Source organism: Arvicola amphibius, chromosome 4 (assembly GCF_903992535.2).
Source record: "Arvicola amphibius chromosome 4, mArvAmp1.2, whole genome shotgun sequence".
Taxonomy (NCBI): Eukaryota; Metazoa; Chordata; class Mammalia; order Rodentia; family Cricetidae; genus Arvicola; species Arvicola amphibius.
In genome coordinates this window covers 50,850,349-50,866,472 of record NC_052050.1, presented here as the reverse complement: position 1 = coordinate 50,866,472, position 16,124 = coordinate 50,850,349, and the positions used below count along the sequence as shown (strand labels likewise).

Here is a 16,124-nt window from a genome sequence, read left to right as displayed (position 1 = left end):
CAGCTCGCACTTTTACGGCTGAGTCATCTTGTTTCTTTTCTACCAGAAAACCCTCTTCAGTAAAAACGTCTCTTAAATTGCTTTAGTCCCCCCCCCCCTTTTAATTGTTGAGTTTTCAGAATTTTTTGAAATTGGTGTGTGTATGTATGTGTGTGTAAGTGTAAATATTGGGATACATTCGTGGCACATGCGCATGAGTGTGCAGGTCACACTGAAGAAGAAATCACTTTATTACACCTGGAGATGGATTTTCTCAAACCTGAAGTTTGCTGTTGCCGTTAGGCTGTGTGGGCAGGGATCTCTGGAGATCTGTTTGCCTGTTTCTACCCCCAGATTCTGGTTGTGGCAGGCACACAGCCATGACTGTAACATGGAGACTGGGGATTAGAACTTAGGTTCTCGAGCTTGCATAGAAAGCACTCTTAGCGACTGAACTGTCTCCAGCCCCAGAATTCTTTATTTGTTCTAGACACAATCCCTTGTTGGGTTTGTAGCTCACAGATATTTTCTCCAGTTTCATGACCTGCCATTCTTGTAACAGAACCCATTTCCCCAGAAGAAGACAAGCACTGTGGTGAAATCTCCACAGCCCATTTAAGGAACCGAGAAAAGGGACACAGTCAGTCACCCGGAACGGGAGGCTAAACGGTTTTCCTGTGTTTCGTAGAAATTTTTTTGATTTCCTCAGCAACGTGCCCAAAGCCAGGGGAGCTGGGAGTATGGAGGAGGTAAAAACAAGCACCTCTCAACCGGGAGGATTTCTAGAGAATTCTTAGTGGGAGAGTCACCCTTCCCCACCCCCAGCTAGATGGTGGAGTCCTGAGGGCAAGTCTTTGCCAAGAGGGTGGTCTACATGAAGTTAAGACAAACTTCTCCCCAGAAGTTGCATAGACTAAGACACCAAGAAATATGTTTTTTTTGCTTTGTGTCTATATTGAGGCCTCACTGTATGGCCCAGGATGGCTTTGAATTTGTAATGTCAGTCATTCCTCAACTATAACCTAGGGTGGGAGGTTACAGTCAGGTGCCACCTTAAGATGGGCTTCAGGGGCGGCTGTGGCTAGGCCTTTGAATTTTTGTGCAAAATCTGAAAGCAAACGCCCCTGCAAACTCCTGCCCCACTCTTTGATTGATCAGGCTGCACTTGGCTGCCTGGCAGGCAAGGATATCAGAGAATAAGAACTCAGGAGACTGGAAGCAAGATCCCCAGTGATTGGCATCTAGGAAGACTGGAGATCTAGGAAAGGAGTGCAGTCGGGGCAGGAGCAAGTTGACTCAGGGACTGTCTCCTTCGCACAGCACTGCTGTGGGGCCAGGAGCCCACAAAGCCTCCCCAAGGTCTGCGGCTAGACGCTTGCTGCGGAGAGCACCAGCCATGTCCGTGAAGTCAAAGTCTCCTCCGCTTGTGAGACCTGGCGAAGAGAAAAGGAAACTTGTGGCGCCGGGAGGACCGTATCCGATTGTAGCCCCTGCTCTTTGGAACAGACCAGAGACGAGGATCCTCGTAAGTGTGTTCTGTGGACTGGAAGTCAGGAGTCAGGGGAGGCAGAAGAAGGAAGGGAAGGAGGTCAGGAAAGGCCAACGGGTGCCAACTTTAAGATTCTGGAGAAAATGATTCATTAGGAAGCATTGCAGGCAATTTCAAACCGAGTCTCAGTGGCGACCAGGGTGGTGATCCTAAGACAGCACAGGGCACATCCCCCAGCTCTCCCTACTAGGAAGAAGGCAGCTGGAGTATTTTTCTTGGCACCACACCCATCAGCTTTTGGATAGCTGCTGTGGTTAGCAAGAACATACATCTAATGGTAGCTTCTTCTGTGTGCCCGGATGATGCAGGAGGACAGTCAGTCCTCTGGAGAAGAGCCATGGATGCTGTGTGGATGAAATCCTGGATTTGGAGAGATGGCTCAGTGGTGAAGGGCATGAGGATCTGAGTTCAGTTCCCCAGCGTCCATATCAGGCAACTCGCAACCACCTGTAACTCTAGCTCTCTAGCTCCAGGGGACCCAGTGCCTCTGGCCTCCCCAGGTTCCTGTACTAACACATACATATTGCCCACCCCCTGTTGCCTGACCGCCTCCCAAGTACCACCTTGTACGTGAAAAAGTCGAATTCAGATGCTTCCCCTGGCAAAACTCATCCTTTTTCCTCACATGATTTCTACATTTATAAAAAGTCCCAACATGGAGAGACCTAGGCTAGACCAGGTCTGAGGCAGTGAACTCCAAAAAGAGCAGGACTGAGCCAGCGACCTGGGCCAGAATGGGCCTAGGACAGTGAACTCCCTGGGAGCAGGAGCAGATACAGACCAGGGTCATTTGCAGAAGCAGGTCTGAGCCAGTGACCTGGGCCAGACAGACCTGAGACAGCAAACTTCACAGGAACAGGTACAGGGGAGCAACTGCTGAGTGAGTGGACCAGAGCTAGAGACTGCTGTGGGTCCGGGCATGAATCTGGGACCTTTGAGGGAGTAGACCTGAGGCAGGACCCCTGCGGGTCTAGGCATACAATCTGACAAAATAATTTTGCATAGGTGTACAAATTCTGTAAACATAAATAGGAGTATATTCAATATAACAAATATAATTTGAACTTATATCAATATATAAGAATTTATACCAATATCAATTGTCCATAAATAATAGCTCACAAGTATTCACTCTATTATTCACTATTATTATTATTAGTGTGAGTAATATACCCATTATCTTATCACACTAATTTACCTATTATCTCATTTTGTAACCTGTCTTTTTTGATTTATTTGTATCAGTATAAAATGTATGGGCTCCAGTTATTGGTGCATCATGTATAATTTAGGGAAGAATCCAAGTAGTTCTCTTTATAACATTAATTTTGTTGATTTTGGGATAATTGCTACTAATTTTTTACCAAAACTTAACACAAGCTCTTTGCTCTGGTTAATTGTCTTCCCATAATTTTTAAAATTTCATTAGTAGTAAAATGTACTATAATCTCTGCTGGATCTATACCTGCTAGTTGATGAAGTCTCAATTTTCCTTTTATAATTAATTTAGAGACACTTTTACTTAAGTTTTAAATTTTTGACTTGGTTTATGAGGTAAAAAGATCTACTCTAAGATAATATCTTCCTTCTACATTAAAATTTCTGTAGGGAAAATTCTGGAAGGCAATATGACTAGAATGCAATTAATATCTGGATTCACCTTATGTGCCTCCTGTAATTTCTCTTCAACAACAATCAGCTTTTTTCCTCAGGTTCAGCTGTTGATTCCTTGGGACTATTTAAGTCTTTGTCACCATCTAAGGTTTTGTTTAAATGAATTATTAGATCAGGCATTATCTCAACAGTCGATTGTAGACTGAAATTGTCTCCTAAAGATCTTTGAAAGTCATTAAGAGTCTGTAATTGGTCTCTCCTAATTTGTGTCTTTTGGGTTTTAATTTTTTGTAAACCTATTTTGTAACCTAGGTAATTGACAGAATCTCTCTTTTTGTATTTTTTTTAGGAGCAACTTATAATCCCCATTTAGGCAAAACATCTTTTATTTTTTTAAGCATTCTTTTTAAAGTATCTGCATTTGGATCAGAAAACAAAATGTCATCCATAAAGCAAAGAGAAACAAGCCTATAATTCACAATCCCAGAGAACCTAGACAACAATGAGGATCCTAAGAGAGACATACATGGATCTAAACTACAAGGGATGTAGAAAAAGACAAGATCTCCTGAGTAAATTTGGAGCTTTGGGACCATGGGAGAGGGTAGAAGGGGAGGGGAGATAAAGGGAAGGGAACAGAGAAAAAACATATAGCTCAATAAAAACAATAAAAATGTCATCCATGTAATGGTAGATTATAGACTTAGGAAATTGTTTACATATTATTTCCAATGGCTGATTTACAAAATATTGGCACAGGGTTGGGCTATTGAACATTCCCTGTGGGAGGATGGTCCACTGGTATCTCCTAGTAGGCTGAAAATTATAAGTAGGCACTGTGAAGGCAAATTTTCTCTGTCCTTTTTTTTTTGTAAAGATATGGTGAAGAAACTACCTTTTAAATCAACAGTTATGAGAGGCCATTTTTTTTTGGTAATAGAGAAGGCAGAGGAATTCCAGATTGTAGAAGGCCCATAGGTTGAATTACCTTATTGACAGCTCTAAGATCCGTCACCATCCCCCATTTTCCAGATTTCTTTTTAACAACAAATACAGGAGAATTCCAAGGGCTGGTTGATTCTTCAATATGGTGAGCATCTAGTTGCTTCTGTACCAGTTGTTCTAAAGCCTGCAGTTTGTCTTTTGTTAAAGGCCATTGTTTAACCCATATTGGTTTTTCAGCTAACTATTTTAAAGGGAGGGTTTTTAGTACCTCTGTAGTTTTGCTAGCTGCTTTGTGTTCTTGTACAGTCCGAATGGCTGGTGACTTTTGTTTATAATACCTTATAATATCTTTCCCAGAAACATAAGTTTTGGGGATTACAGAAATGTTAATTTGGGTATTTCTTTCTTTTTTTTTTTTTTTGAAAACAAAACAACAAAAAACACAGGGTTTTATTTCCATCCCATTGGGCAAGGCTCGGCAGGGCAGGGAGCAGGCTCTCATGGAAGAAAGAGGCCTCTACTCTACTTGCCGGCGATGAGCGGGTTCCGTAGCACCACGATGACTGAGTCCCCACGCAGGAACATCTTGGAGATGTAGCGGTCCTTGTTGACAGGCTTGGACTTCTTCTTGCCCTTGCCGCTCTTGGGGACCTCAGTCCACATCTCCTTCACATTCTCTAGCACCATGTTGCAGTGCCTGTCAAAGGCCTTCACCCGCCCCAGGAGCTTCTTGTTGTTGCGACAGTTAATGAGCACTTGGGTGTTGTTCTTGACTGACTGCGTGAGCACCGAGAGGGGGCCTGTGTTGAATTCCTCCTCCTCCCGCTTCTGCAGCTCCTCTGGGGTCATCTCACTCTTGGGTTTATTGAGGAGACTCATGGTAGAGGTTTCGCTTGCAGATCACTCCCACCGCCAGCGCGTTGCTCAGGTCTCCCTTAATTTGGGTATTTCGTTGCTACAACAGGTCATGACCCCATAAATTTACTGCAATATTAGCTCCGTATGGCCTCAGCCTTCCTTTTGTCCTTCTGTCCCTATGCATTCAACCCATCTCATGCTTTGTTTTACTTGAGATAGGGTTACAATTCCTAGGAATTGAACATCTGACTCTTGAGGAGACCAATTTGGATGCCAAGATTCTGAAGTAATGATACTCATGTCTGCACCCGTGTCTAGTAATCCCTCAAGTACAATGTCATTTATGTGCACTCTTAGCTTTGGTCTTTGATTATAGAAGTCTGTCAAAACATACTTTTCCTACTTTCTACTGGGGTTTTTGATGCAGCCTCCATGTTTACTTCATCGTCCAGAACAGTATGGTTTCTTACAGAAGGCACTGGATCTTTTATTTTTTCTGGTGAGGTATGTTTTCCACAATGACTGGGAATAACTGGACCACATTTGATATAGAGGCCTGTGAGAGCTCCCCCCCAAAGAGTTTCACAATGGTATCAGGTTGTCATGTCTGTCTCTTGTCGATCTATATTCATTGGTCCTGTGTTGACCTTTGCCACAGCTCCTACATATTCCAGAAGACTGAGATGACTTATTTTTGCCATTCCCAGAACAGACACTGTTCCTAGGCATTCCTTGTTACAATCAATTTTTAGATGTTCTATTTTACCAGAATTAAAGCATTTGACATTTTGGTCTCTCCTAATACCATTGGAAATCACTTCTACTCATACCTCAGTACTATAGTCAGATATTTCAACATTCTTTTTTTTTTTTTTTTTTTTTTTTGGTTTTTCGAGACAGGGTTTCTCTGCAGCTTTATTTTTAGAGCCTGTCCTGGAGCTAGCTCTTGTAGACCAGGCTGGCCTCGAACTCACAGAGATCCGCCTGCCTCTGCCTCCCGAGTGCTGGGAGGATCAGGAATGGTTGAGGTCATACAAATATTGTAGAAGTCACCAAGCTACAAAGTACATGTGACGTCTCCCCTAAGGTTGGGTTTTACTGACAAAGAAATGATGGTTAAGATAGGAGTCTAGTGAGGAAGAGTCTGGGATAAACATAACAGTCGGGGGATGCAGGTGAGGCCTGGCCCTATGGATAGTACAGGTCACCAGGCTGTTAACCACACCCACTCCCAGCCTTCTGGGTGGGAAACAAGCTGAAGAGGCAAGTCTGGGTGTTTAACACTCCTGGTTTCTCTTGTGTTTTTCTGTGAGCACAATGGCCTTCTGCCCTCTACAAAATCTGAAGGGAAGAAACTGAAGAAGACACAAGAAGATTCGAAGTACTCTTGTGTTCACAAACCAACAGAGTTGATATTGTGAAGAATGACGGGTTTCCCGGAATGTGGGTGCGGATTTGGTGCGACCTCCATTACCTCCCTGGAATAGAACTGTCACAATCACGGGTAACCTCCACAGTTCAAACTCGTAGAACTCAGCTGGTTGGTACCATGTTGGGGCTCCCTCTGTCTTCTTCCCCACCTTTTTCAAAGGGCGAGTTCCTACTGAGGAGCCTGCTCCCTGCACCCCAAAAGTTTCAACGTTAGCTTGCAAAATCTGGGTTAATCAGTGTTTCACCTTATAAAAACTACCCAAGACAGTCAACTTACAGAAGGGGCAGCCTTGTTTGGAGACACATTTTCTGTGGCTTCATTGCATTGTGCCCATGGCAAGACCGTACACCACATCAGGACTGTGTAGCACTGAAACCACTCAACTCTTGGTTAGGAAGCAAAAGGGAAAGAGGAAAGGGCTGGGATCCCACAACCTCTTTCCAGAGCACAGCTCAGTGGCCAGAAGGCCTCCCACAGCAGCCTGTAAAAGGGATGGTTACCTCCCACTAGCAGCTGTCTTGGGATCCCTAGTCTAGATCCAAGGGGACCCTAGTCTAGACCCAAGCTGTAGCTCTAAGTAGAAACACAGACTACTCAAAACATCACAGGACAAGTGGAACAAAGCCATGATGGGGAAGCGCACACACAAGTGGGCAAATCAAGAGTAACTAAATGGTGGGACAAGCGTACGAAATGAGATGCAGGTGAACCAAACATATTTTATGACTGGGTGTGAACAATGGTCCTGACACATAGCAATGCAGTAAAAGCAAGTGTGTCACAACAACAAAAAGAAAACAGACGAACTGAAGATTGATTTGCTCTGCTCTTCTACACTCGGGTTCCTAACTGAAAACGAAACAGGGCATGCGTTCTGAAGACCCGAGTGCTGGCGAGGCTCCTGTGAGAAAATGGAGATCTGACGTGAGGGCTGAGCAGAGAGCCAGGCTGGGTGCTGGATGTCACGGTGTTTGACTTGGAGCTGTTTCCTTCCTTTATCGACACTGCCTCCCGACGTGCTAGTGGGAATCAATGGCCTATTCTGATACCCTCCTCCCTCCCCGCCCCAGAATTGATGCCTCTCTCTTTACCCCTTCTCTCATTCTGGGCAGGACATGGTTTCTGTCCCTCTCCATCCTTCTGGGTGGAGTGAGGGTTGAGCTTGGTGCTAGGGTCCAAGGAGTCAGGTTCCAGGGAGTCCGACAGGGTTTTCACTATGAGCAGAGAATGAACTCCCAGGGAGGAGGTCTTCAGTGACAGAGACACCAAAATTCTGGGGAAGTCGTGGGCAGGAAGCGAATGAAGATGAGAGGCCTAGAAGAAGAAAACCAGACTGTCCCTCTGTTGTAATCCCCCTTCCTACTTAGTGAAAAACGAGGAAGTTACAGGAGCTGCAAGAAAGAGAAATGGAGGATGGCATATCCGGGAAGACATAAACAAAACGTGTCCTTTATGCCCACACCCACAAACACTCAAGCTCCCATTCACTCAGTGTTTAAGGGTTGAAAAAAATGGGGTGTTTCCAAAACCAGACCATTGGACTTTCAGACACAAAGGACTAAATGACCTCTGACATGTGTGTGATTTCTGCCTGTTCCCTCCCACATCAACCCTCCAGGATATAGTTCTCCATTCTGACAGACTTCCCAACCCTGGTCATCGCCGCACAGAGAAGCCAAGAGTCACGGTCTCCAGACTTCACACAGGTAACCGGGCTGGGATTGCCAGGGGGACCAGAGTGACAGGGGATGTGTCAGGGATATGAGGAGGGGGGACTCTGGGTCTTGGTTGGAAGGAAATGTTCAGACATAGAAAGAGCTTGTGTGGACTTGGGACTCCCGCCGATCACTGGACTCTAGTTCGAATCGTGCCATCCTCAATTCCTAGTCAAACTTGGACTCTTAAGCCTCATCTTTGGCCCCATTCCCATCTGATTTTCATCCTAGCTCTGGCTTCAGTCCTAACCTCAGCTCTTTGCTTAACAGACTTTGGAGATATCCTAGATTCAAACTATAGTTCTAACCTGAAATACGTATACATGTTCATGTGTGTGTAGGTGCATGGATATATGTATGCACATGTATATGGATGCTGAAGTCCAACTCTGTCTGTAATTCCTCAGGAGCTATATACATTGTTATTTCGTGTGTGTGTGTGTGTGTGTGTGTGTGTATTGTATGTATGTGTGTGCACTATGTGTGCAGTGTGCAGATGCATGCATGTGTGGAGGCCAGAGGCTGACCTCAAGTCTCTTCCTCTATCACTCTCAACTTTATTTTTCTTTCTTTTTTTTCTTAAATTCATTTTTAAATTTATTAAAAATTCCATCTCCTCCCCTCCTCCTCTCCCTTCCCTCCCCTCCCTTCTACCCATACCCCCACTCCGCCCCTCTCCAAACCAAAGAACCATCAGGGTTCCCTTCACTATGTTAAGTCCAAGGTCCTCCCAGCTCCCCCTAAGTCCAGGAAGGTGAGCAACCCAACTTAAGACACGTTCTGTCACTGAATCTGAAGTGTGCCATTTGGGCTTGTCCATGTGCCAGTGAGCTCTTAGGACCTGTGTCTGCTCCCCTCTCACAAGCACTGGGGTTACAAGAGTGCCACTCCAGCCAGCACACCAGCCTTTATGTGGGTGCTAGGGGTCCGGGCTCAGGCTCCATGCTTGTACAGCAAGCGCTTTATCAGCTGAGCCCTTTCCCCAGCCCCACATCGTTTTCTCTTCTTCTCTTTCTCCTTCCCTTCCTTCCCCCTCCCTCCTTCCCTCCCTCCATCCCTTCCTTCTTTCTTTCCCTCTTTCTGTGGTTGCTGTCTGTTTGCTTTTTGAGACAGGGTCTCTGAGCAACCTGGGACTTATCAATTAGGCTAGGCTGACTGGCAGCGAACTCAAGGGATCCGGCCGGTCTGCCTTCCTGGCACTGGGATTATAAACAGGACACCATGTTTAGCCATTTCTTCCTTTTTCCCCTAAACTTTATTTATTATTTGAATTATATGCACATGCATGTCTCTGTATGTGGGTATAATCATATGTATACATGGGTCTCTGAATGTGGGTGTGTGCATGTAAACCTCTCAGGGTTCAGAAGAGATGTATCTCCCTGGAGTTAGAGTCATGGGCAGCTGTGAGCTGCCCAGTGTGGGAGCTGGGAGCCAGACTCAGGTCACCTGAAAGAACATTGCATGCTCTTAACCTCTCCAGCCCTTTGACCAGCTTTTCATATGGGTTCTGGGGGTTGAATTTAGGCTTTCATGCTGGCAAGGCAAGGGCTTTACGAATTGAGGGCCCTCATAGGCATCCCCAGATTCAATCTGAATCTTCACACAAGTCCTGCCCCAAATTGTGCACACTCAGCTCCATTGTACTTCCAGCTTTATTGCAGGCTTCGGCTCAGTCCCTTCTATCCCCTGACTGAGCAGTGAGGCTGGTGTCAACAGGAGACACAATGACAAATTCATCTTTAGAGCCAGGAGTAGCACTTCTTTTTGAGATCTTAACATTTAATTTTTATTAACAAATCTTCAAATAACACTATGGCTTTGCTACAATTTTCATGTGGAGTGTTAAGTTCTAGGTTATCTACAGTTTATATCTTTGAATCATAAACTGTCATGATAATTTGATCTTTATTCTTCCTATATATAAAAGAATTTAGAATTATTGATAGGTAGCCATGAAAATGCTAAAAAAAAAAGTCTTGAAGACAATGTATGCTAAATGGTCAAATTGATTCTTGAGATATTAATATTATTGGAAAAATGAAAAGCAGGCTTTGGGGACAGTAAAATGGCTTTGGGTAAAGAAGCTGCCAAGCCTGCTGACTTGTTCAGCCCTGGAGCCCACACTGTGGAGGGAGCGAACCAATGATCCTCTGGTTTCCATGTATGTACCATGCAACACACGTGTACACACACACAAGCAATAAATGCAAATGCATAATAAACAATAGCCAACCCGCTTCCTGATTTCCTGTGATTTTTAAATAATGGGCTAGATAAAATCAGCTTTTTTTGGACTTTAGCATCTTAAATCCTTCAGAATAGAACTGTGGTATGAGGCCTTTCCAGAGAGAAATCTGTAGGCAAAGGACATTGTCAATAAACAAAATGGTGGCCTACCAAATAGGAAAAGATCACCAACTCCACATCCAACAGAGGGCTGATTTCCAAAATATATAAAGAGCTCAATAAACTAGACATCAACAAACCAAAAACTCCAATTTTAAAAATGGGGCATAGATCTAAGCCGAGAACTCTCAACAGAAGAATCTCAAATGGCCAAGAAACACTTAAGGAAATGCTCAACATTGTTAGCCATCAGGGAAATGCAAGTCAAAATGGCTCTGAGATTCCACCTTACACCTGTCAGATGACTAAGATCAAAAATACAAGAGACAGTTCATGCTGGAGAGGATGTGGAGCAAGGGAGTCACTCCTCCATTGTTGGTGGGAGTGCAAACTTGTACAGCCACTTTGGAAGTCAGTATGGCAGTTTCTCAGAAAACTGGGACTCAACGTACCACAAGCCCAGCTATACCAAATCTTGGGTATATACCCAAATGATGCTCAATCATACCATAAGGACATGTGTTCAACTATGTTCATAGTAGCTTTATTTGTAATAGCCAGAACCTGGAAACAACCTAGATGTCCTTCAACTGAGGAATGGGTAAAGAAACTGTGGTATATTTACACAATGGAGTATTACTCAGGTGTTAAAAACAGGGACACCATGAAATTTGTAGGCAAATGGATGGAACTACAAAAAAAATCATCCCGAGTGAGGTAACTCAGACTGAGGAAGTCAACTTTGAATGTACTCAGCCATAAGTTGATATTAGCTGTAAAATAAACGATAACTATGCTATAATCCACAGCCCCAGAGAGACTAGGTAACAAGGAAGGTTCAAGGGGGGGGATGCCCAGATCTCCCTGGGAAGGGGAAATAGAAGAGATTTCATGAGTGGACTGAGGGTGGGTGGGGATGGGACTGTGAGAGACCAGGTTCTGGTGGAGGGAGGGGAGCTGACAGAGGAGGAGACTACTGGAAACGGGGGGATTTTGAGGTCAGGCAAAACCCTGGTGCAAGAGAATCTCCCAGGAATCTCCAAGGAAGACCCAGCTAAGCCTCCTAGCATTAGCAGACATGTAGCCTGATCTGGCCATATCCTGTGACCAGACTGGTGCCCAGTTTTCATCAGATGGAAACAGATGCAGAGACCCATAGCCAGACACTAGGCTGAGCTCGGAGAATCCTGAAGAAGATGGGAGGAAAGGATTGTGAGAGCCAGAGGGTTTGAGGATGTAGTAAGAAAACTCAAAGAATCAACTAACCTGGGCCATAGGAGCTCACAGAGACTGAACAGACAACTGGGGAGCCTTGTGGGACTAACCTAGATGTGACAGTTGTGTAGCTTGGTCCTCTTGTGGGACTCCTAACAGCTGGAACAGGGGCTGTCTCTGACCCTTTTACTGGCTTTTGGGACCCTACTCCTTACACTGGGTCACTTTGCCCAGCTTTAATACATGGGGAGATGTTTAGTGTTATTGCAACTTGATATGCCATGTTTTATTGATAACTCATGGGAGACCTGTCCTTTCCTAAACAGAAATGGAGGAGGAATAGATTGGGGGTGGGAACAGAGGGAGGATGCAGGGGATTGAGAGGAGAGGAGGGAGGGGAAACTGTGGCCAGGATATTAAATACATAAATAAATTTATTAAAGAGAGAGAGAAAAAGGCAAACACAGCATATCAGGTTTCTCAAAGGAAATGAGAAGAGAGTCCTTCCACACTTGACATTTAGAAGTAGTGTTTGAGGGTATTTGTGTGTTCAGACTGTGGTCAGGCAAGGCATCCTTTGAAAGGCCCTAAAGAAACAGTGTGTTGCTGGGCAGGGATGGCACACACCTTTAGTCCCAGCTCTAAAGAGGCAGAGGCAGGTGGGTCTCTGAGTTCAAGACCAGCACAGTTTACAGAGTGAGTTCCCAGACAGACAGGTTTAAACAGAAAAACCCAGTGGGGGGGGGGGACTGGACCCCAAACCCAACAACAACAACAAAACCCAAACCCCAAACAAACAGTATATTATCGTCTTTCAAACACTCTCTCCCACTGGCTAATGCTGCAGAAGACAAAGCAGCACGGAGCTGAACGTCCTTAGCTCCAGGTCTATCCCCACCTCAAAGCTGATGCGTTTGGACGTCATGTCTAGCCTCAGCTGTAGACTCAAGCCTACCTCCGTCCTCATGGTCATGGTAACCGAGGCTCATTCTCAACTGGACTGCCCCACTGCAGCCCCAGCCTTGCCCTCCGCTCCATCCTGCTGTTTGTCTCGTTCTTAGACCTAGTTGCACCCCAAACTGAACCCTGGTCTCTCCATTTCAGTTCTGAGAGCCCTGCAAGCATACGCAAGTGTACGTTTGTCCAAACAAGACAATGACGTATGAAAACTTCCAGAACTTGGGGAGTGAGGCTAAAAACCAGGAGACTGGAAAAGGTGAGCGGGAAGGAGGGCCGGAGTCTCCAGAGTGCGCTCTGACTATGTCAATCAGAGTCTCTGCGGTCGTTTCTCACCATGCACCAGGGCGCCCACTCCCACTCCCAGAGCCCCTTACATTGCACACAGAAGGTCCTCGGAGACACAGGAACAGGAAGAGTGACCTGGAGGGACAGGACTTCCTGTGCTCTGTGGGAGGGAATAGGAGGTGTGCATGGTGGGTCGTCGGGTTTGTAGAAGGTCACCCTTTGCTCACACAGTCGTGCGAAGGCTAAGGGCCCAATAATGGCCTGACTGTTGCGGCTGTCCCCAGCTGCCTCTGTGACCTTGCATTACGCCTCCAACTCTGATGTGACACCTCACGGAACCCTGCAGTCCCTGTCTGTGTGCTTAATGTCTGTCCATTCCCGCACTTTGCACACCAGAGGCTGACAGTAGGATAGGCTTCTGGGGGTGAGGACTCGTTGAGTGGAGCCCCACCCCCTTCTTAACCTGGCCCTCCTACAGCACTACCAAGGACAAACAATCACCCCTAGATAAGGCCTCTGGGTCCCACACCTCCTGTATCTGCACACTCTGGAGCCATGGTTCTTAACCCTCCCAGTGCCGTGACCCTTTAATACAGCTCCTCACATTGTGGTGACCCCAACCATAAGATTATTTTTGTTACTTCATAGCTGTAATTTTGCTACTGTTATGAATTGTAATGTAAATATCTGATCTGCAGGATATCTGATATGTGACCCCTGTGAAAGAGCCATTTGACCCCCATAGGGGTCACGACCCACCAACTGAGAACTGCTGTCTAGGCCACTTACCCCGACACCCTCTTTTCTTACAGGTGCTCCCCCCCAGTCCTTCCTGTGCAATGTCTTCTCGTGGACCCACCTCCTCCTCTTCTCCCTGGGCCTCGGCTTCCTGCTGCTGGTGGTTGTCTCCGTGATTGGATCCCAAAGTGGGTGCCCTCGGCATCGCAGGGAAGAGAGGAATAGCAGGGGTGTCAGCATCACAGGGAAGAGAGGAATCGCAGGGGTGTTGGTGGGCGGGGTGGATGGAGGCAGCCATGGGAGCAAAGAGCACTTAAGGACAGCAGTGAGGGCCATGGCAATGACAAGGTTAACAGCCGAGACACATAGTGGACAGGGACCTGTGTGGGGAGCAGTGGTGGGGACACGGAGGACCCATGAAGGGGATGGCTGCTGGACGTGTGACTTATTATTGTGCTCGTGTTACACAGTGCATTGTTTCACCTCCTAAGCCTCAGTTTGCTCCAGTGCAATCCTGAGTAACATCGGTGCCTGCCCCAGTGTGACCCCGAATGCAACCCTGCGTGCAAAGTGTCCAGCTTAGTGCTGCCACAGGGGCACTGAGCAATCTTGGCTCTGATCATTCTATCGTCCCCATCAGATTCCCAGTTAAGGAGGGACCTAGGCACCCTGAGAGCCAATTCAGAAAACCTCACCTCCTACATGAAGGCTGAACTGCAGGCCCTGAACTCCAGGGGTGAGCTGGGCTCTGACTGGGTTCTGGGCAGGAGTGGGCTGGGCAGGGAGGACAGAGTCCTGATCCAGTCCCTTGTTCTGCAGGTGACAGCTTGCAAGAAAGGATCAATTCTCTGAAAGTGGACGTGGACGACCACAGGCAGGAACTGCTGGCAGGTGAGAGGCCCTGGCCTCTAAGAGTGGGCAGAGGGTATGGGCAAATGGGTCCCTGGGGCTGAACTGTTGTCTTCCAGGCCGAGACTTGAGCCAGAAGGTGACTTCTCTGGAGAGCACAGTGGAGAAAAAGGAACAAGCCCTAAAAACAGGTTAGACCTCGGTTTCCTGTACCCTGGGAGGAAGTGTGCGTGTGTGCAGCGTGTGATGTTCCTAGCTGAGCCCTGTGTGGGCCACCTGAGCACCAGGGACTCGCCAAGCAGCTGTCGCAGTAGAGCGCCGTTCTCACATCCATCTGTGTGTCCCAGATCTTTCTGAACTGACGGAGCGTGTCCAGCAGCTGGGGAAGGACTTGAAGGCCCTGTCGTGCCAGCTGGCCAGCCTCAGGAGCAATGGTGAGGAGGTGATGGGCGTACTTCTCTGTGGTTTATGGTCGATGTTACCCTGTGCCGCACCTCAGCCCTGTATTCTCTGATGCCTCATAGGCTCTGAAAGGACCTGCTGCCCCCTTCACTGGATAGAACACGAAGGCAGCTGCTACTGGTTCTCTCAAACTGGGAAGTCATGGCCTGAGGCTGATAAGTACTGCCAGCTGGAGAACGCTCACCTGGTGGTGGTCAACTCCATGGAGGAGCAGGTGTGGCCTCGACGGGCTCTCCTGGAGGTTTTCTGTTAGAGGGAGAAGTCATTCCTCCTCTTTTTTCTTTCTCCTCAGAAATTTATCAATGACCGCAAGGGCTCCGTGCCCACCTGGATGGGCCTAACGGACCAAAACGGACCCTGGAGATGGGTGGACGGGACTGACTTTGACAATGGCTTCAAGTACGTGTGTTGTCTATGACTTCCCCCTCTCCCTGGGACTGTCCTAACGTTTTAGCACATGACTCTGGGGGTTGGGGAGTGGGGGCTGGTAAGATGGCTGAGGGCTTGATCTCCTGGAGTTGAGAGCCATTTGTTTTCAGGAATTGGAAGCCACTACAGCCAGATAATTGGCATGGACACGGGCTGGGAGGAGGTGAGGACTGTGCCCACTTCTCTTACGATGATGGTCGCTGGAATGATGATGTCTGCCAGAGGATTTACCACTGGATTTGTGAGACAAAGCTGAGTAAAGACAGCTAAGAGTCCCCTCCCCCAACCTATATCTTCAGTGCCATAAACCTCGGATTTCTGGTACTGGTAATCCCTCTGTCTCGGTATCTCCACCCTCTGGGGGTACTTTTTTTTTTTTCTAGAATTTTAAGAGGTAGATAAAGGGTGGTATCTGAAGAATGGAGTGTTGTGTTTTGAATGGGGTGATTGTTGGAATCTTTACACTGTGCTGTGTACAGTGCACAGCCTATTATTGTTAAGGTTTTTTTTTTTTTTAAAAAAAAAGTTCTATACTTTCTATGCCTGGTCATTGGAGGCTGGGAGCTGGTGAGTTGGCTAGCGTCAGCCATGGAGGTAACATGAGAGTTGGATGACTTTGGCCAGATGGTCTGCTTAGAAGCCCCGTTTTGTAATTTATAGGTACACAAAGCTTAGGCAATTTATTCTGCCACCCAAGTTTCCGTTGCCTAGGACTGCTATCTCCCCACTGGGAGCTGAACTGACC

General features: G+C 46.7%; 2 protein-coding genes across 2 annotated transcripts; one reads left to right on the top strand and one right to left on the bottom strand.

The window, feature by feature from the left end:
- Positions 1-4,516: 4,516 nt before the first annotated feature.
- Positions 4,517-4,989, bottom strand: LOC119812953 (small nuclear ribonucleoprotein Sm D2). Its single transcript, XM_038327997.1, has one exon. It carries the CDS (start codon positions 4,964-4,966, stop codon positions 4,610-4,612), a length of 357 nt encoding a protein of 118 aa, XP_038183925.1. The 5' UTR covers positions 4,967-4,989; the 3' UTR covers positions 4,517-4,609.
- Positions 4,990-7,786: 2,797 nt separating this feature from the next.
- Positions 7,787-15,686, top strand: LOC119813108 (C-type lectin domain family 10 member A-like). Its single transcript, XM_038328235.1, is given in 11 exon segments — positions 7,787-8,083; positions 12,761-12,928; positions 13,728-13,827; positions 14,280-14,375; positions 14,459-14,530; positions 14,608-14,679; positions 14,836-14,922; positions 15,013-15,164; positions 15,243-15,349; positions 15,490-15,646; positions 15,648-15,686. Coding segments are annotated over 10 exon segments (999 nt in total). The 5' UTR covers positions 7,787-8,083; positions 12,761-12,811.
- Positions 15,687-16,124: the final 438 nt, after the last annotated feature.

Excerpts from the sequence above, each read along its gene's own strand:
- LOC119812953 (XM_038327997.1), bottom strand. The coding sequence starts at position 4,966 with ATGAGTCTCCTCAATAAACCCAAGAGTGAGATGACCCCAGAGGAGCTG.